Raw genomic sequence first — 21766 nt, 5'->3', positions numbered from 1 at the left:
ATTTATCATGTGGTAACTAATCTTAAAAAAAAACTTATTTTTATCCACCCTTTGATTTCAAATGTCATTATTAGTCATTATTAGGGTCAACTTTAGAAGTATTATGTTGCTAAGGTATGTTGAATCAATAACAATTTCGAAGGGTGTATTTATAATCATCCCCGCTTTACTGAATTTTGAAGGTTTTTCTATATTAATTATTGGATACTAAAATGAACGACAGTGAAATTGACAATTTGAAAACAGAATTAGACCACGAAAAATCATGCAGGTACTTGGTAATCATTGTTAGGTTTGTTTTGTTTTTAATCCCTCATAATTATGTAATTTTTTATGAAAATTAATTTAATTTTTTAGAGAATCAGCAGCTTGGCAAAATGGGGAGTTAGAAAAGCAAATTGTCTGTATGCAAGAAGAATTGCGTAAAGGAGATTACCCGTGGGACTCCGACGGCGATTTACAAAAAGAGAGTTTAAAGCACAAACATTTATTAGAAGCTATCGATACGTTGAAACAACAACTGCCTATTTTAAAAGAAAAAATTAAAGGCGCCAGAGTTTGTGGACCAGGTAAAACCTTCGCTTTTACATTAATATACTTTTATTATTTAATATTTTCTGTAATACTATTTATACATTTGCAGATTGTAAGTTAAAACATGATGATTTGAACATTAATTTGGACATTCTAACTCCAGTAAGTATTTGAATCCAAATAGGTCATATTTTTTTTATCTGTTTATATATACATATATGGATATAAGTTATTTTCAGGCTGAATTACTGCGCACTGTTAAACGTTTCGAGAGACTTAAAACCGATTTGATAAGTACACTACGAAGTAGGGAATGGCGCTTGGATTCTGAATCAAAGGTTAAATCATTGAAAGACTATATTGTTATTGTGCGGATATATCTGATAAATTAATATATATTTTTTTCTGATTCCAGTTATTTGTGAGGGTCAATGATCAGAGGACTTATTTACAAAACGAACTAATGATATGTCACAATAATATAATGCGCCTTCAAAGGAATGGAACATACTGGCAGTAAGTAAAACAACGGAGAAAAAATTGTTTACAATATTTTATGATATAGATTGAGTGTGAAATATATTAATTCAAACAAAATGAAATTCGAATGTGTTTCAGGACTATTCCTCGCAGAAACGACGAGAGAGTTTTGGACCCAAAGCGAGGCCCTATAAAGAAAATATTTGGTAATGAACGACTGCCGCCTATTGTTACTTAATGTACTTCGTTTTTATCTAGTGAAACGGACATTACACTACGTATATAGATATAGTTACATAGTTGACTTATATTAAGTTTCTGCACAACATATTATCTGGTCCTTTGAGCCGGATAAAGTAAATTATATAGCTAACAATATAGTCCATTAAACATTCCTAGTAGCTTAAAACCTTCTTTTTTTCATAAACCTATTTAATGATTGATTTAATTTAAAGGATGACTAAAACTTAAAAAAATATATTAATAATTGTTTGAGACGGAGTTTAAATGAAAGGCATATTTTTAAAAAAAAGTCATTATAATAACTGCTATTTTAATTTTTTGAAATAGATAATTTATATATGAAGTTTAATGCCTCCTCTTTCTAGCCGGGTTTTCGAAGGATGCACTAAGGTTGCCATCGCCGTTCTCGTCTTCATAAAAATACGGCTTACGAAACGATGACGCTGTAAAACAAAATGATATACGTAAATGTAATTAATATTTGCTATACTATAATTTATCTATATTTATCTATCTGGAAAGAGAATAATGATGGGAAACTATGAAGGGTATCTCACGTGGCACGCAGTGGTGTCGGTCGCGGTGCAGGCGCAGGTGTGCGGGGCACGCACACACGTAGCCGCCCGCCGCGTTCACACACGCGAACTCACACGCGTGTGTGTCCTGCGCACACTCGTTCACATCTACGCACATGTGTATGAGTTTAAACACACTTCTGGAATAGCCTTCATTTGTATTATTTTATAAATTTCTACCACCTATTCTATCGTAGATTAAGGAGTATGTTGAGAACTTATATTATTAGATACTTTCGTAATACGTATGCCAATTATCGTTCCTCGATATATGTGTTTTAAAAGTTCTATTTATAGGTAAAAGGTACAAATATTACCCAAAATGTAGAATTTGTGTCTATTTATTTATCCGGTTTACCAACTATAATACCAAAACATTAAGAAAAAAAACTTAGTTCATTAAAACTGCTAAATAAAGTGATTTGTTTGAATTCGCTAGTATGAAGATGCATTTCGATTGAAAAAAAATTCCTGTAGTATAAAAATGCCTGCCAATAAATAATTGTATTATAAATCACAATTAAAAATAACTGAATAGTACCTAAGCACCGTTGTCCCGCTCCCAGCGAGTAGTACCCCGTTGGACACGAGCAGCGGTATCCACCCGGTAGGTTGGTACACACTTGCGTCGGGTGACAGTGGTTGATGTTGAACACGCATTCGTCGATATCTTGTTTAAAAAAAAATCATTTTTTTTATTTACATTAGTCATAAGTCCTAAGAGCCCTTTCCTTTTACAAATATTGTTTTGAATCTGAATCCATAATATAATACATTGATGGATTATATAGCAGATTGAAATGCTAGCAACGTCATTCGATATTTGCCCTTACGATATTTACTCTTATTGTAAAAGACGAGATGAATTATAAACAATATAATTCGAACACAAGAAACAGAGTGGTGCTTGTATAGATTTAAACCCGACTTATCTTCTTTATCTTCGTCTTTCGTATCGTCAGTTGAGGTTTAAATGTTCTAGCATTATACAGATTCAAGAATGTGCGGTAAAAGAACATGGAATTTAATTTTATTATAAAATATAGAAGTATTGTACTTAGTTATTGTTCAACAAATAAAATAGCACCGGCATGGAAAATAAATTCTGACCGGAGAAGAATCGGCGAAACACTCCAAGAACTTTTCACAGTTATAAATACACATAATATAATACGTATATTAGTTGACCTGACAAGTGGAAATAGGTCATGAACAGTTTTATTACTTATTCAAAATTGGTATCCAGAAATTGAATAAATTAAATGCCTTACCTTCACAAGTCTCATTCTCGGGAGTGTACATATAGCCGGGCTCGCAGGGACCTTGTTCACTTTGGTCCAAATTTTCTGTCACGTTCACATCGTAGTAAGACCGTTGTGGAGTTTCTGGGAAAATATTTCTTCTGGTTGAATTATACTCCTTCTAAGATAATGCCAGATATCTTACGTATGGATGTTCTTTTGACTGATTTCGATCAAGTCAGCCATTATTCTTGATAATGAGACTTGAGATTAGCCAACTACTCAAGGCATATTGTACATTGTCCAAGTTAATCCGAAGGGACGGTCAAAAAAGACATAAAGTGCTCCACTTATCCGAAACAATGATATTTGTTTATATTATATGATATAATGATATTTGTTTATATTATATGTTACTGGTGGAGAGGATGTAGGGTGGTACGAACGGATGAGTTTTGATTAAAATCAATACTTTATTTATAATCTTATGTTCCATTTTAAAATGTGAGTTACGTAAAGTTAAAGATGCTACGGTTTGCTAGACTACCCTCCAAAAATAAATAATATAAGGATTAAAAATGTGTTAATTACCAGGAGGAATGTAGAATTCATCATATCCTTCGGGTTGCGGTATAGGATCTGGATCCATTTCAAATGTTGCTTCAGGCATATAATCTGAATTCTATATTGATAAAAGAAATTACAGTATACTAGTATAGTATTATTTAAAAAAAAGCTGTTTTAAAATTCGCTAGAATCATTATCACTCACTATTTCTTCAATATTTTCTCCACTGCTGTGGAAGTCGGTAACTTTTTCTCGGTTCACTCGGCACTTCGGCAAGCCAGGACACTTTCGGATCTGATTAAATAAACATTTTTATCTCCGCATGAGAATGATTACAACTTTATGTGAACCAAAACCTAAGCTGTCTTCAACAAAATCAAAGAATACAGAGATATAATTTTACTCAAACCTGAAAACTGCACAAATACATACTTGAACGTTATCTCCGATGCAGGGCTCCTCGCTCCTGCAGCGGCGTGTTCGCGTCTGAGTACCGACGCCACAGCTGGCGGAACAGGTGCTCCACCTGGACCAGTTTGACCAACGTGCTGGTGTTTCTTCTTCCTAAGATAACCAAAGTAGGAAAAAAATATTATACCTCAAATATATAGTTAAGTATGTGTGGATTAATTGACGAGATACGTACCTCACATGATGGCATGTGGCATTTTCTCCTATCATTAGTTTGGCCCCTACACGCCGATTCGTCCAAAATAATTTTATCCGGTTGGCTGATTTTATCTGAACATATATTGTTTCGATATTTATAATTCACTTATTACTATTATGGATTTACTTATTTCAGAATTACTAATACATAATACATTTAGATTTAATTTAATTCCAAGAACAAGCTTTAGCAAATATTTAACATTAACAATGTCGTCGTTGGTCCGAGGTACAATTAAACAATTATAAATAAAACTAAATAAATCTTCCTGAAATATCATAGATATTTAATAACAGTAAAGTTTGACCATGCACATATGTAGGTCTTAATTTAACGATGTACAGCACATCTGAACTGATGAATCTGGTCGGGAGGCAGCTGTATTTACCGACAATTTCAGTGTGGCTTACACTTGGACGGTCTATTCTAGTTGCTAATTTTTTTTAAAAGCAAATACGAGCATAAGCACTTTCATGCGTCATTTCTAAAGACATACATAGTTCCGATAAAGATAAGCTAAAATTTCAGAGAAGTATGAACAGATTAAAGAACAATGAAATATTTGGCTTAAAAATCAACACTAATTTGTGTAATTCCTCTAGTCTTGGCTCTTAAGAGAAATCTCTAGAAGATAAGTTTAAATTTGAAACCCACCAATAACGTTATTTTCATCATCGATGTACTGACATCGACGAGCTCGGTTCTGATAGCCGAGCCCACATGTCACGTTGCAGTAACTCCATTGAGACCACGAACTCCACTTTCCTGGGACTATTAGGAATAGCAAAAAAAAATTTTTTTAAGGGTTTTTTTTTTTTAAATTTTACCTTTAAATTAGATAAAAAAAAATACATTTAAACGTAATATGAATATACAAATTAATAATAACTAAAACGCTGTCCTGTCAACGGACACTCCACGCACATCAGGTCATGTAGGGGCCACGCCCACAGCGCCACCACACACACGTGCGTACCTCTCACGCGCAGGTAGTGCCGGCGGTGCGCGGCGCCGGCGCTGCTCTCGGCGACGCACACGTAGGGGCCGGCGTCGGCGGCGCGCGCGCTCCAGAGCGCCATGAGGCTGCTGCCTTGCACGTGCTGCACGTTGGGCTGATGATCGCTTAACCTCTGAACGTCCTGGTTGAATTGCACATACCATACTTCAAATCTAGTGGTTGATGTTAGTCAATGTAACCTTTATACTGTCATCTACAACTACAAATATATAAAAATTGTAATCATCACAGATTTTTGGCTGGTAGATCAACAGCAAATTTGGTGTCTTATGCATAAGTAATTGCCGAAGCCTTAGATAAGAAAAAATGTTACATTCAATATAGTTTATTACACTAAAACTAAAATTCTTTTATCCAATATTTTACACTTACTTCTTGATAGTCAAATTAAGCACTACCACCGGTTCGAAAAGGAAAATACTCTAATAATATAATAATATAATATTGGACAACATCACATACTTTACTCTGATCCCAATGTAAGTAGCTAAAGCACTTGTGTTATGGAAATCAGAAGTAACGACGGTACCACAAACACCCAGACCCAAGACAACATAGAAAACTAATGAACTTTTTCTACATCGACTCGGCCGGGAATCGAACCCGGGACCTCAGAGTGGCGTACCCATGAAAACCGGTGTACACACTACTCGACCACGGAGGTCGTCAAACATGTGGGAATTCATAGTTCTTCATTGAGAGGGGTTGTGTCTTGTTTAGAAAAACATTCACAATTAGTTAATATTTGTGGTTTTGCCTCAAGGATATCACACTTAGGCCCTTTATATTTTTAATTTTTGTATTGATTTACAGTTCAAAATATCCTGAATTAGTGTATTGTGGAAGCCATACGATCAGATTCACATAAATAGACTTGAACGTGTTCAAAATATTTTTTTATATAATCTTTCTTACACTGATAATAAATGTCAAATATTGTGTCTAAAAACGTACACACAGAGACTTATTTTTATGAAAGTTCACTTTACACTAGAAGAAAAATAAACGACATTATCTTTCTTTACGAGTTAATTCATGGGCTTATTGTCTCGTCCGTATCCTGGAATGCACATGCATTTCCACTTCTCGACCAAATAGTCTCCTGCCAAACTATAAGACCTTTTGTCTTCCTACCAGTAGAACAAATTCTTAGCCACTCACCTTTATAACGCATCTGTTTCTCTTATATAGTATTCGTCCTAATCATGATATTTTTATTGACCGCTCTAAAGCCTCATTTTTTTTATTTTTAAAATCAGTTTTATTATTTAACATAATACGCGTACTTCTCAAGTCCAAAATACGGCTACGCTGTGGGTTAGAGTACGAGAGAAGAAGCTTACCTACCACTGCCGTATGCGTAATAGAAAGGAAAGCCAGACAGATTGGTGCCGTAACGCGTTACGTAACGAAGTGGTTTACCCTTCCATAAGAGTTATCACTTAAATAAATTCAAACTTGGTCTCTGTTCCTATCACAGGTTAGACGCTATTATACGTAATAAAAAGTACATTTCGTGTCTACATCAAGAATGAATTTTTTGATTGACATAACTAAAAATATCTATTTTGATTGGAGTATGAGCTTAACATTACTTATTTAAAGATAATACCTTGTACCAAGTTATCTTAGGTAGAGGATTTCCATCTACTTCACACTTCAATACAATGCTCTTCCTCAAGTCGACCACATGTTCTTCAACGGTGCTGTTTCCTTCGTTACCGACAATTGTTGGTGCCTTTTGTATAACCACGTCGTATACGAGTTCTGTTGTACCAACTTTGTTCGTCATTATACATGAATACTTACCACTGTCTGCTACTTCTGTGTCTTTTACTATCTATAGTAAAAACAAAATTTGAAAGATTGAGAACGAAACCAATTTAGTGAAATTCATCTTAACATTAACAATAAGTTATAACCTTGTATGAATCTTACCAAGGTATAATTGTCATCCTGCAATTGTACTCTTTGTGATTCCGTAATCTCTATGTATGGATGTTTCACCCACATCACGTAAGGCCTCGGTCGTCCTTCCGCGGGACACGTTAAGTTTAATGTTGTATTTATGAAAACACTTGCATGTTTTATATTGTCTTTTGGTATGGGGGGAGGAACTAAAATGTATTAAGTTATCTTAATTCTTAGTGTAAAATTACCAAAAAAATTGCAGACCAAGGCTCAACACGTGTCCAATAAAATTTGAGGCGATGTTTTATAATAAAGATAGCGTTATGAATTTAAGAAGGTCATATTAATAATATAATAAATAATTTTAATGCTTGTAAGTAACTTTTACGTTAATTTAAACCAACTTGACTTACCTAAAATATCCACCAAATATACCACACTTGACTCTCCAACTTTGTTTCTAGCCACGCAAGTGTAATTTCCAGACTGTTCCTGCTTAGCACGCTTAGAGATAACAATTTCACCGAAATCAGTCGACACCATGGTGTCGTCATAGAATCTCAAAGGCAAGCCATCTTTAAACCAGTATATATCTGGTAAAGGATTTCCGTAAGGATGACAATGCATATAAAATGCTTGACCTAAGATAGCTTCTAAATTTATTTCATTTTTCGAATGATTTGCGTTCTGGAATAGTGTTTGGAAGATTCGTGGTGGTTCTGAAAAATTTTTAGCCGTCTAAAATACTGTTCTCGTATAAATAACGATAAGTGTTCGAAGGTACGTAAATCAATGTTGATTAACTATTTGAATATAAAATTTATATTTGTATATTTACACAATTTACAATTGCTGATATAGACTGGCTTTATTATTATTTTTATTATTCTTTGAGATCATTTTACTAAATATTTTAAATTGCGTGTTAGAAATAATGACTTTTGTCAAATTATTGTAATTTAAATTAAATCAAATCAAATCAATCGTCAGTCTTACTAGCATTATAAATGCAAAAGTTTTCATAGATGTTTGTTACGCAATCACGCCAGAAAAGCTGCCTCCGAAGCCAGAATAATAAAGCCAGATATATGCCGTAGGATCGAACTTTTTGTTGCAGTTCAACAGTCAATGTCTCAAAAAACATCAATGCCTCAATCATGCATTATCATTAAAAACAGAATAATATCTTAACTTTAAAGCATAATTGCAGATTTAGGAGTCCAAATACTTCTTTCATACATACCCAAAACGTTGACTTTTATTTTCTTCTCTTGAATACCTCCTTCATTAGACGCTATGCAGGTGTATTCTCCGTTATCCGAAGTGGAAACTCGATCAAAATTCAAATCAGCGTAGTCGATACCCTCACCGTTTTGACTAATAGTATTGCCATGTCTGATCCACTGAATTATTGGCGAAGGACTGCCAGCCGCTTTACATGCGATTCTCACTTTAGTATTGAGCTACAATATTTACTTATTTATAAGACTGAATTCCTTCGAAAAGTTTTATTACAAATACGTTATATACATATTTTTAAATAAGCGGACGAGCAAGTGGTCCTCCTGATGATAAATGATCACCACTGCCCAAAGACCTTTGCGAATATGATAAGAATAATCATAATATGATGAATATTAAGTTACTGCAACTTAATCTCTTTTAAATCCATTCTTGAATACGAAGAATGAATATAATTAAAGACAATTACAGACGTTAACCTTTGGATACATACGATTAAGTAAAGTACTCAGAAATGCTGGTGAAAATGTTCGCAAATAGAGAAATTTATGGAGCCAGAGCAAAATGGTGCAAGAGGCTTGAAGTAAATAATAGGCTTCTTCGTTACCCACGAAAGATCTTGCGCCAATTACAGAGCGCTTAAGATTTTTCTTATATTACTTCAAAAATACATCAAAAACATCAAAAATATTTCAAAGACATACTATCAAATATGCATAATGTTCTATGATAAGAGTACCTAGTATGCTAAAATAAAATTAAAAAAAAAAACTTACGCTAATCTCCACGTTGTTCTCTACACGACTCCCCTCTCCATTTACATACAACACAACACTATCAACAGTTGCGCCCGAAATAACAAAAACTCGGTACACTAGGTGAGCGACGCCCGCCTCGTTGCTGGCGTCGCAGCGGAATAGACCTTCGGATTGTTGACTGACGTTGTTAGATTTCAGTGTAGTGTTTTCAGTAATCCAGTTGGTATTGCTGTTAATTAGGTAATCTACACTTATACAAAAATCTGAAGCAATGTTTATATAAAAAAACTGACTAATCTATTCGGTAGAAAAACACTACGAATTTATAAAATTAGTTAGACTTACTTAAAAGTCCAAGATATGGTCGGTTTCGGATTTCCTTTAGCGATGCATTCGAGACTAGCATTGACCCCGGATTTTAGTTGAACTTCGAGCAAGTCAAACTGTGATATAAATGGTCGTTCTGAAAAAGTTATTTTATTCGCAGTACTGTATCTGATCACAAATAAAACTAACTGCACTAGGAACATACGTATCTGTGAAAGACAACTATTTTAGGACAATTTTTGACTTCTAATTCTCTGTCACAAGTTTCGTACCATCGACTTACTCAACACTTCAAAGCTGAATCGCCTTCGGAAGGTGCCGTGTTCGTTTCTCGCGACGCATTCGTACTCTCCGCTGTGTCGCAGCTGTACGTCCAATATCTTTAACACGTCCTCGTCTTCGCCAAAAATTGGCTTCGAATTAAACAACCATTTCATCTGGTGGCAAAAAGTTAAAACCAGCTTGAGAACTCAAACATCGTAAACCTTTGATCAAGCTATACTTCAAAAACGTAAGCTTGATCAAGTAATCTACTAAAATACGTGTTAGAGTGGTTGGTACCTATCCAAACGGGTTTCACAAAGTGCTACTAGTCAAACTACTACTACCTAGTCAAACTTAAGCTTAGCTTAGCTATACTCTACTAATAAGCAGCAATATGCAGTGATGTTGTGTTCGATCTGAATGTGTTGTGATCTGAACGGATGAGTGAGTCATTATAACTACAGTAGAGTTATAATGACTCACTCATCCGTTACAAGAACATAACATTTTGATTCCTAGTGTTGGTTGCGCTTTTCCATTGTAAGAAATGACTAATATTACTAACAGTGCCAATGTCGATGGTGACCACATTCCATCGGTTGGCGCATTTCCCTTCCTCTCCTGCTTAATACTTTGCTTAGAGGCTGTTAAGCCATCTTTGTCTTCTTATATGCTCATTATTACAGTTCCTATATCTGAGGGAAAGATGCCTAGGAAAGAAAAACCCTCCCTGAACATAAAGAATCGTCGAAATGAGGCAGAGAAAGGCTAATTTATATGGTCGTAATGCTGACTACACAGCAGTCAGCAACTTCCTCAAAGAGCAAAGTTAAATGACGTAACTACCCACCTGTGCACGAGGTTCGGCATCGGTTTGACAATGGAAGTAGTGGTCCGAGCCCTCGAGCGCGCGCACAGCTTGCGGCGAGGAGGGGGGCGCGGTGGGGGGCGCGGGCGGCGCGGGCGGCCACTGCACGCGCAGGCGCACGTGCGCGTGCGCGGAGCCCACGGCGTTGGCCGCCACGCACGCGTACTGCGCGGCGTGCGCGCGGGACACGTTGGCGAACTTCAGGCCGCCGGCGGATATCAACTCCGCGTCCTGCGAGTATGGAAATGAATTTATCGCAATCGCTATCGAGTGTGCCTGCATAAAAACAGGCAAATCAATACAAACAATATTTTTTGGACCACTTTATGGTTACAATCAACGAGAACAGTAAAAAAAAATGAGAATTGGGCTGCAGTGATTGGGCTAAAAAATCTGTTTGAGCTTAAAGAAACTAAATACTATTTACAATAAATAGTTTACCTTCGTTCAAAGCATGACGACGCCGGGAATCTAACATTGGGTGTTTGTTTTTTGGTTTATTTGATAATCAACATAAAATACGTGTTGTAAAAAGTTTTTTAACAAGCTTATTTAAGATAGTATATAGTGTATATGCGTTAACCTTATACCATTTCACAGTATGGCCGTGCGTCACTGGACATTGTAGTTCCACTGCGCTTCCTTCCAGCACTGTTACTGTGCTGACAGCGCTCTCATCCTGCATCACTGTAGGCAACGCTGGAAATAATCATAATAATACTTTGTATAAAATAATCTACGCATTAATACATTTATAATTGGAATACCTGATTTCAATACTACACACAATCAACATAACTGTCATTGGACGTCAATCGAAGCACAATAATCTATACGAACATATGAACACAACGATTCTCTCTTAGTATTAGTGAAATAAATAACTCACAATATATTTCGACTGTGACATCTTTAGTATCGTTTCCCGCACCGTTAGTGGCCACGCACGTGTATATCCCGCTGAGGTCTTCAGAAGGGCTTTTGATTGTAAGCGTGCCGTCAACGTCTATGTCGTATCTGCTATCTGGTATCAAAACAATTTGGCCCTATGTTTGTTATATGGTAAAAAACAGGTCTGTATAAACATTCGATTGAACAGAAGAAACTCGAAACTCGCCGCAAATATATACGAAGACAATCGTTCGCCGTATATTTTTTATGACATTGAAACTAACTAATAAATGTAACGGCAAAGTATTTAGAATATTTTAATATGAAAACGTAATGAATTTGTCATTGAACAAGTCATTGATGACGATGTTAATTCCACAGAGATTCAACTAGAAGACTGTAAAACATAAGACGATCTCACCTCTATCAAGATAATATCCGTCCTTAACCCAAGAGACGTAAGGACGAGGATTCCCCGCAGTGCGACACGAGATGGTCAGAGCAATGTCTAAGTCTGATGCGACGTAGGGCCCCGTATAGTTATCGACGAGTATTTTTGGCTTTTCTGGAAGTGTAATCATCATTTCTACATTATTTAAATTGGCAGTTTTATTTATGTTATTGATATTTTTTTTTTGGAATAGAGAAACCAATAAGTATGTATATAATACTTCATACCAATTACAGTGACGTAATAATTCTTCTTAGCAATTCCGGCTAAATTTTCAGCAATGCAAACATACAGGCCTTCGTGATTCGAGCTGACGTTCTTTAAATAAAGGTTGCCAATATCATCAAAACTAAAATGTAAAAATATAGCATCATAATTAATTTTATAATAAAAAAAATTGACATAATTTAACATTTATTACTTTTGGAAGGCGTTAATCACAATAAGAAATTAATATGACTTATAATAAAGTGTAATTTGGTTAACTCGTTTATTTACATTAGTTTTATTAAGCTGACCAAGATCGTGGGTTCAAGCCCCGGGTCAAGCCAATAAAATGATTATTGGTGGATTCCATTCAGAAAATCTCAGAAGCAATCTAAATAAGATTAAGAAAACGGAGAGTCCACTTGTGTTTGGGAACTGGTCCATCTCTATCTAATGACATATTTTAACTGAAACATCTCAGCATAACTACTGAGATTCGTGCCAGTTCTTTTCGGTAGAACAGAACATTCCGAATCGATGGTGGCTTTACGTATAATTCCTTAAAATAACTCAAATTCAAAAGCGCTTTAAAAGTCACCATGAATATATACAAGTATAATTTGATTTTTATTTTTGATAGATAGTTAGCCTTACATAATTTATATTCTCTTAAGATGAATAACAGTTACCTTAAATATGTAGTATTATCAATCAATGTCTTTTCTTGGAACTCCCATGTGATTTCAGGTAGCGGAAAGCCGACTGCGTCACACGCTATGTGCATGTCTGATCCAATTTGAACCTCTTTTAATACATCCATCGGTGGTTCTATGTGTGGTGGAACTAAAGAACAACAATAATTTCTATCAGACATCTTTTATACAAAGCTATTTTATATCCCAAAAATACGTAAAATGAAGTGGTCGTTTTCAAATTGGAAAAGCAGTTCATTAAAATCGTAGATTATTATAAAATTACTAAACTTTTATACAAAAGTTCGTTATAATTCCTGTGTCAATATTTACCCCAAACATACAACGTGTAGGTGAGTGACGCGGTTCCGTACGGGTTGGTCGCGATGCACGTGTAATCGCCGAAGTCAGTCACGTTTGCTACAAACCTGCGAGATTCCAGATCAACACGTATAAAAATATATAATACTGTTGGATGATTTAAATTCTACTCGGTGTCTGGCGGGCTCAATCCTAGGTCAAATTTTATAGATTTACTTTTTTGGAACGAATATAATCGTACGTCTGCAACGGCTTCTGGATTGTATCACTCACTATCGACGGTAGAGCAATTCTAGGAGGATAGGCCGAAGAAAGAACTAGAACTGCAACAGTCTCACGTACTGTGTTATCAAAGATCAGTGAATCATTAAAATTGTAGGAAGTGTCCTGAAATATAATTAAAGCGATCCACGTGAAATGACTCTAAGTCGGTCTTTAAGCCTAGGTTTCGGATGAGAGCCGGCTCCAGGGCGCGTCTCGCACTGACCGCAGCCCGTCGGCGCCCCGCAGCGCGCGGCGCGCGGGCGCGCGCGGCCAGCGCACGGCGGGCGGCGGCGCCCCGCGCGCGGCGCAGCGCAGCCACACCAGCTCGCCCTCGCGCGCCCACACCGCCGTCTCCGCGCCCGCGATCTCTGGGGGCACTGACCCGCCCGTCACAGGGTGACTATCGTATGACTATGTTGAGAAAAACGCGGTCGCGCATGTCGGAGTTCAGCTTCCGAACTCGATCTTGCTCGAAACCGTGATGACCGAACTTTGTATATTTCATATTCATATATATATTATTAAACGACTATCGCGTAATAGTATATATTACATGTTACATATGGCAGGAATACTATCTTTGAAAAACTATAAAACGGTATAAAGACCGCATATGCAAAAAAATGTTTTCCGAACAATTTAAATGAAAAAAAAAGTTAGTTAAAGTTGTAGACACATTTTTTTTACTACGAGTCAATGATAAAGTCAAGACAAGTCGAGTCAAAAACTCAACTGGATATGTTCGCACTGAAAGGTAATTGAGTAAATCGAACTCACTATATACGGTGATATTAAAGTCCTTGGTAACGAAGCCCAAATCGCTGCTCGCATTACATCGGAACACGCCGGAGTCGTACGTAGTCGCGTTTGCTAGCACTAGAACACTGTCGTTGTTCAAATATCTGGAACGTATATAAACTTTTTAGAACGAATGAACAATATTAAGGTCCTCGTCAAATTTAGTACTAAATAAATCCTTAAAAACTCAATAAATTAACATATGTATATAAATCTAAAAAATTGGATAACATTTCAAAATTATTAACTGCTTAAGTTATACAAAGGTGTCCTTCAGGGTTCTATTCCAAACCAACTTTTTTATTTAATGCTTATGAAAGTTTGTCAATATTTCTTTAAAAAATAAGTTAGTTAATCTGTTAGGTGCCAAAATGAACGTGTATAAAAAATATATCTTAATAAACGAAGTTATATACAAAAAGCAAGAGATATCTATCGAACATTGTCTAGCATTATAAAGATTAGCCTAAGTGTGTCTTATGTAATTCATTCTTTTTATTTTAATATATATATATATATATTACTTTATAATATATATTTTACATTTATACTTTATTTTTATATATAAATAAACATTCATACACAATTTATTTCCTTTAAAAATAAAAAGAGATTAGATGGATGGAAATGGAGATTGAATGGATGAATTTAAATTATTTTTTCGTTTAATGTTACTGTCATCTATTAAATTATTATTAAATTTTTTATAGTAATGTAAATTCAAAACATACTACATACACATGACTAGAATATATAACGGGTAATTCATCTTTTGTCCAAGTTACGATTGGCGGGGGAACTCCCGAGACGTTGCAACTGAGCTGTACTGCATTACCGGACCTCACTTCTATGGGACCTTCCAAGTGATTTTCTTGAGACACATTGAATTCTGGCGGGTCTGTAATGTGATATTACATATTATATGTATCAATACTTTTTAGTTTTTTTTAACTGATTTCGATATACAATGCTAATATATAAAATAAAAAGATAATATTTTATGCTAATAAATAAAAAGATAATATTTTATTGCATAGCTAAAAAACCCCCCCAAAGGAAGATATATCCAAGGCGGGATAGTATTAGTATCAAAATAACAACGTCATTTAAGTTGTGACAACGTAAAACACTTCGTTGTGAAGTTTACTTTTATAAAATTGATTTGATTTGAATTGAAACGATTGTCTTAAAATTATGGTTGTAATTACTTTTATGAATGAAAAAAAGTGTCCTACAAGGTTCTATTTTATGACCCACTTTTGTTTTAATCCTAAGAATACATATTCTACTTAAAAACAATCACTAGAAAATGAACTTACAGATTTATATTGGATATATTAATGTACTAAGATACATAGGTGATAATTCATATAATTTTTCAATTATCTATTTTAATGGAGCAACTTATTATATTAAATGAGTCATTCTTGTATACATATAAATTTATTTCGTATATCTTAAAAACAGCTCTTACGATTTGACTCAAGGTACAAAGTGTTTTTTTTTCCAAATAATGGCAATTTATCACAAAATAAAACCTTTTTCATAAATAATTATTAGCGCTGAACGAAAATCGCATTAGCCCAAGCAATCATCGTAAAGTCAACTCACACTGTACGATCAATTCCACATCATACAAGTCACTTCCAATTATATTCTCCGCAGTACAGCGATACTTTCCAGCGTGATATTTCTGAACTTCTGATATTATGAGAAATTTGTTATCTGTTATGGATACGCCATCAGGTAGGGAAGAGAAATCAGAATTATCATCTTTATACTGCCATGTTATTCTCGGTTCAGGATTGCCCGTCGCAAGTCTGTGAATTGTAAGTTTTATTTTATAATTAAAAAAATACAATCTGAATCGTCTTTATAAAATAGATAAATTATGATTAATTATAATAATAATCTAAGACTACATTACATTTACATTCAATTTATCGTACAAAATCAAATCAACTATAGCTTTACATGTAAATACAATATACATATAACATAAATTATGATCTATAAGAAAATTACACACATACGACAATACACACTACTGCAGATCTTATCAAATATAATTAATTTAGTAGTTTTCTTTTTTGCTGACTATATTATTAAATTAATTACTCACTCATACTAATACACGCCGGTCATTTAGGAGTCTTAGTGAGTGATTCGATCTATACTAAGTATCACAATAGTGAAGATACGTAATATTCTACAGTAGAACATAACTAGAATGTAACCAGGTGATTCATCTAGAAACCAACCAACTTAACCAAGGAATGGTTAATATTTCTTACGTCGCCATTGTCTATGGGCGGTGGGTCCACTTACCATAAGGTGGCCCATTTGTTCGACTGCCTACGTCTATCATAAAAATAGATTGTAATTTAATATTAAAACAACAAAACTTACCTACATTTGAGTGTTGCCATTTTGCTCTGCTGTGTAACGATCTCAGATGGCTCTTTTGATATGAGAGGTTTTGCTAAAATATTAAATATGTTTAAAGGGTTTTGATATATAACCTAGAAGTTTAATAATAATACAATGCTTTTTAATTAAGTAAACAAACTTACCTAGTCCATGCACTGCCAAAGTCCCAATAACCGACATGTTTTCAAAGCCATTATCCGCTTCACAAACATACCGCCCCAAATCGACAAAGTCCACTCTACGTATGCTCACAATTGTGTTGTCATCAGATATACTTATCCTGTCGTTAGTGTTGATACAAGTGTTGTTGTGATACCACGTGATGTGGGGGGGAGGGTAAGTATCAATGTCGCAGGTAAAGTTGATTTGTGAGTAAATTTCTACTGATGTATCTGAATAATGGTTATTGTCGTCAGATTAATTGGCATAGCTTTGCTAAATTTAGTTTCAGACATTTTTCATTTGTAAAATTAAAATATTTTGGATCAAAAATCAGACTTCTAGGTTCATTTGCATTTCTCGGCTTGTTTTTTGTATATAATGACTAGACTATAAGTCAAGTTTTAAAACCAAGAAACTTTTTTAAATCAATTGAAAATAATCGAACAAATAGATTAGAAATAGATTATCTTAAGTACCTGTAAAACCGTTGATGAGTGTCATTTGTCTCCTCACTTCGATAGTAACACTGTCTTGATTGATACCTTCCGAATTTTCTCCAAAACAGAAATACGTTCCATTCACGGGTTCTTTTCGACTATCTAACGTGAGGACACTTTTATACACCTTCGGTTCAGGATTCGTTACCTTGTTAAGAAATAATATATAAAGTATACAAATTGACATAAGCCTAGACGACTTAGCCAATCTTTACCGAGACTGCGGTTTAATAATTTGTATTTATAATTTACTTTAAATTCAGATTATTCTGCTTGGTGATGTAAACAGCGAAAACGGCCAAAAAACCAACATGTCTCGGATAAAAAGCAACCGCATTGGAGCAACAACCGCAAGGAGTAAAAGCGAGAAGATAATATATGTTTTAAAAGAGATGCCCAATATGTACCACATTTAAGGCTTTAACTTACTTTACAAATGAACGAAATTCTTATATAGCCTGGAGTCAGACATCCGTATTGTGATTAGATTTTTTCAATATACTTTCAAAACTTACAACGTTAGGCAGAAATCTCTCAGTCTCCATATGCCATACAATACGCGGTGCAGGCTTTGCCACCACTGTGCAGGATAGTTGAAAAGTGGTTCCGTTTAAAATAGTTATGTTTTTTGACCCTTCAATGGTCACTTCAGGTTTTATAAGAACTGTGAGTGCAATTTTATCAGATCCTGTAAATAAGTAAGAAATTGATTGCCGGATATAAATAACAATACAAATAAATCGGTAAACATTTTTATAAAATAGAAACTAACTTTTATCGTTATAAAAGGGAATTATCATAAACAGTTGAAGATTTTTGGGATGACTGTACATGTTTTGAACAATAGTGCAATGGACCCAACTACTAGTAGTTCATTTCTGGGCTTAACTATGATTTGTGATAGAGGGGAGGGGCTAGAATCAAAAGTAAAATTGTTTATTAGTATCGGTTTTATCAATAAAATAAAATCTTTGCCCTGGACTCTCAGAGGTCTCATTCATGATGCGATTTACGAATGATACAATTCAGACACAAAATCAACTTTAATTTTAAAGATTTTAATTGAATGATATGTTTTACAAGAGATATAATCTATAACAACGAATATCCGAAGATTCAGGTGTTCATAGTGGTAGCCCAAATGACCTGCGATTGGATTAATGCTGTAATTTTTGTCATTAGCAAGGTCAATGTTGGCAACTATGATGTTACCTTGTGACTTGTGTACACTGACTGCCTCGCCCTTCTAATCGAAATAAAACAATGATAGGTAGATGAGTTAACATAGAACTACCTAAGATGTATTTGCACAAAGTCCTAAAAATTGTGTATAAATATCAAGCAAGAAAATTATTGTAATCAACATACCCGAATAGGAATCTCGTGACGCTAGACACGTCCAAATTCCATCATCCGTTACATTTTTAACATCTAGCACTGCATTGTAACTACCGTTAATGTCGTACTTTTTTACGATGTCATTGTTATGTGACCATAGAACTTGTAAGGCATTCTCCACATGGCAGACAAATTGTACATCAGAATGTGCTCTTTTAGTGATTGCGTGAGGACCTAGGATTTGGGCTATGGGTTCCAACTGTATGGTTATATTAGTGGAATCATTTGTGTAGCCAGCTGCGAATTGATAACATGATTATTTTTTACGTTTTTTAATTAATCTTATTTAACTAAAATGCCCTTTAATAAAATTGATATAATTATATTGCATTATATAAGTCTTCTTTCATTTTATATACAACTCAATAAATAGAACCTTTGTATGTTAACTATTTGATTGACAATTTAATTCAGTTATATATGTGGTAGGTAGATCAAAGATATCTTGGACAAATATCGCAAGTTCAAATGCGATCCAACATAACTCAATTTCACGTGCTAAAGAGTATTTATGTTTGATTCAAAAGCAATATAAACTTGTTGAGTGAAGAAACGTGCGCGAGCATAATGAAATTCTGTCAACTACCCACAACACAGCAATATGGTAATATCAGATGAGCTCAAAATATTCTCCTTGAGATGAAAACATTTACGGGCTTTTTTACCCTACCCTTTTGTAACTTCATCACCATTGCTCAACAAAATATAAGTTTTGTTTCATTCTTAAATATTTGAAGCAAAGTTCATTTTTGATATTGTTGTGTTGTGATAAAAATTTAAAGACTTACCTCTGTTAACAGCGACGCACGTATACACACCACTGTCTTTTTCACTTATATTTCTGATTGTTTTATTGAACGTGTAATAGCCGTCTAAGCTTGGCTCCAATTTGATATCTACCGCTAGACAAAGAATAACAACTTTCAATTTGACATATACATATATTAACGATTTAAAATATTAACGAGTTAATACTACAGCTAATGCAGACCTTAACAAATTTCTGGACGAACACAAGATATATGCACAGACACAAGTGCACTCATAATCAGATGAGACGACTAATCCTTCACACTCGGAAAGATTTCAAACGGTGGACCATCGTCTTAAAGTTAAGTCTTTTCTGAGGAACGTAAGTTTAAATACTGCAAACTTCTAAAACCTAGTTTGCTATTGAGAATTTTTTACCAGGAAATGCAATTAAATTAAACGTATAATACGAATTACATTAAAAGATACTAATAAATATAAAACTAACTGGAAAAAAGTAGTCTCCATTGTAATATTTTGAAGAAATAAACTTACCATAACTCTGCAGCGTGCCATTGAAAACTATCTGCGTGCGTTGCAACAGAGCTTCACTGAATATGTCGCAGGATATTGTCAAATTTTCATGTTCAGACAATGATACGTTTACTGATGAGATGTTAACTCGGGGTGGATCAACTAAGGGTTAGAGATAATAATCAATAGATAGTTGCACCTCAAACAATTTGTGTGTAAACCTAAGCCATTTGTCAAATTCTGACCTAGTCCTTAACGTCACTTACAAGATATTTTTCTAATCAGGGAAATTCCCGTTTACTGGGGTCAAAATCGGAATAAAGTCAAGCATTGTGAGTTCTATACCGATTAGGTTTTTACTAATATTTATTTTATTATACTAAAAAAAGTTGGATAGTAATGTAACTTAAGGAGTATCCATATTCTAAGGATAGATTTACATTGATAACGGAGTATAAAAGAATGGTAAAAGGTCTTCCCTTATTTATTCCCGTAAAACTGTATCTCATTTTTATTTTTATCATATCTAAGCCATATCTAGTACGAAAAACAGTCATCAATCACTAATGAAGGGCTCTATACTGTTTAGCGAGTCTGTTGAATTCGAATTCTCTACATGAACTACATGCCATAATAACAAAAAGTCTCACCAATCAAATCAACGACAGTACTAGCCGTACTGCGTCCTGCGACGTTCCTCGCTACACAGTAGTATACTCCGACATCTCCTTCACTCATGTCTTCGATTACATATTCTGCCGTCACACTCTGTCTGTTAAGATGAAATTGAACATGAAAACAATTAAAGAAAAACGATAATAATTTATATGAAAAAGTGGTACAGATACGGCACTCACAGCGCGGCGACGGGCGCGGCGACGGGCGCGGCGACGGGCGCGGCGCGGCTCCAGGCGACGGAGTGCGGCGCGGCGCTGCGCGAGCGGCACGCCAGCCGCACGCGCTCGTGCGCGCGCGCCCGCACCTGCGCGGGGACGGCCGCCGGCGTTTGTTTTATTTATTTAATAGGCCGGCGGGCAAATGGGCCACTCGATGGTCGCCACTGTCCGCCACTGGCGTTGTACGATATATTCCATTCCATTCGGGAGCTAAGATGTTATGTCCCTTGTGCCTGTAGTTGCACTGCCTCGCTCATCCTTTGAGCCGGTACAAAACGAGTTAAAAGTCTAACGTACGACAATTTTACAAAATTAAATTGAGTACTGTTACCGATCATTTTCGACCTGAACTATACAAAAGATAATTATTAAATATGTAACATTATGGGACATATATTAAATGAAAACTGATTTTGTCTATTTGTCTAAATATGAAAATTGACTGTAAAATTTTATGTTACCCTCTTTGGTACTATCAGTTCCGGAACGTCTGAAACAAAAATGTTATTAATAAAATTCATTCACTGTAAGGAATTTTTAGAATCAAAGTTACTTTTAATTTTCAAAAAAAAATAGCCCATATAATACCAAGTATCATTCTCCACTAGTCATTTTATATTATTAAATATAAAGATTAGTTCTGATGATATACAATTTCTATTAAAATAAAACCAAATCAAGCTATTTTAAGGATACCTGGGGGTTTCGCCTGAACAGCTGTAGGACCAATTCTTCGAACTTCCTGACCGAACTCATCATGACCAATGATCTAAAAAA

The 21766-nt window shown here is 35.0% G+C and overlaps 2 protein-coding genes across 2 annotated transcripts in view; one reads left to right on the top strand and one right to left on the bottom strand.

Annotated features, from left to right (window-relative positions):
* The first annotated feature begins 142 nt into the window (after window positions 1-142).
* Window positions 143-1252, top strand: LOC125072455. The gene is made up of 6 exons (XM_047683089.1): window positions 143-271; window positions 358-569; window positions 644-696; window positions 774-872; window positions 950-1050; window positions 1147-1252. The coding sequence occupies exons 1-6, from the start codon at window positions 213-215 to the stop codon at window positions 1250-1252; spliced, it is 630 nt and encodes a 209-aa protein (XP_047539045.1). The 5' UTR covers window positions 143-212.
* A 332-nt stretch (window positions 1253-1584) lies between these two features.
* LOC125072188 (hemicentin-1-like) overlaps window positions 1585-21766 on the bottom strand; it is a 32299-nt gene continuing 12117 nt past the window's right edge. The window contains exons 9-47 of the mRNA XM_047682713.1: window positions 21686-21758; window positions 21451-21479; window positions 20951-21075; window positions 20744-20865; window positions 20115-20255; window positions 19598-19711; window positions 18780-19046; window positions 17927-18099; window positions 17391-17559; window positions 16896-17144; window positions 16732-16804; window positions 15934-16142; window positions 15061-15220; window positions 14302-14426; window positions 13748-13901; window positions 13273-13367; window positions 12937-13090; window positions 12268-12389; window positions 12011-12154; window positions 11588-11722; window positions 11282-11397; window positions 10681-10929; window positions 9850-10003; window positions 9585-9702; window positions 9258-9468; window positions 8483-8702; window positions 7653-7958; window positions 7267-7445; window positions 6941-7168; window positions 5287-5449; window positions 4965-5081; window positions 4287-4381; window positions 4073-4204; window positions 3845-3934; window positions 3665-3755; window positions 3104-3217; window positions 2374-2502; window positions 1815-1940; window positions 1585-1700 (exon numbers count right to left, since the gene is read on the bottom strand). Of these exons, the coding sequence (XP_047538669.1) occupies window positions 1603-1700; window positions 1815-1940; window positions 2374-2502; window positions 3104-3217; window positions 3665-3755; window positions 3845-3934; window positions 4073-4204; window positions 4287-4381; window positions 4965-5081; window positions 5287-5449; window positions 6941-7168; window positions 7267-7445; window positions 7653-7958; window positions 8483-8702; window positions 9258-9468; window positions 9585-9702; window positions 9850-10003; window positions 10681-10929; window positions 11282-11397; window positions 11588-11722; window positions 12011-12154; window positions 12268-12389; window positions 12937-13090; window positions 13273-13367; window positions 13748-13901; window positions 14302-14426; window positions 15061-15220; window positions 15934-16142; window positions 16732-16804; window positions 16896-17144; window positions 17391-17559; window positions 17927-18099; window positions 18780-19046; window positions 19598-19711; window positions 20115-20255; window positions 20744-20865; window positions 20951-21075; window positions 21451-21479; window positions 21686-21758 (5769 nt within the window). The 3' untranslated portion in view covers window positions 1585-1602. The remainder of the gene's footprint in view (window positions 1701-1814; window positions 1941-2373; window positions 2503-3103; window positions 3218-3664; window positions 3756-3844; window positions 3935-4072; window positions 4205-4286; window positions 4382-4964; window positions 5082-5286; window positions 5450-6940; window positions 7169-7266; window positions 7446-7652; window positions 7959-8482; window positions 8703-9257; window positions 9469-9584; window positions 9703-9849; window positions 10004-10680; window positions 10930-11281; window positions 11398-11587; window positions 11723-12010; window positions 12155-12267; window positions 12390-12936; window positions 13091-13272; window positions 13368-13747; window positions 13902-14301; window positions 14427-15060; window positions 15221-15933; window positions 16143-16731; window positions 16805-16895; window positions 17145-17390; window positions 17560-17926; window positions 18100-18779; window positions 19047-19597; window positions 19712-20114; window positions 20256-20743; window positions 20866-20950; window positions 21076-21450; window positions 21480-21685; window positions 21759-21766) is intronic.

The sequence above is a fragment of the Vanessa atalanta genome, chromosome 21, assembly GCF_905147765.1.
Source record: "Vanessa atalanta chromosome 21, ilVanAtal1.2, whole genome shotgun sequence".
NCBI classification, from domain to species: Eukaryota; Metazoa; Arthropoda; class Insecta; order Lepidoptera; family Nymphalidae; genus Vanessa; species Vanessa atalanta.
The sequence above is the reverse complement of the archived record's forward strand: the minus strand, read 5'-3'. Positions and strand labels throughout refer to the sequence as shown.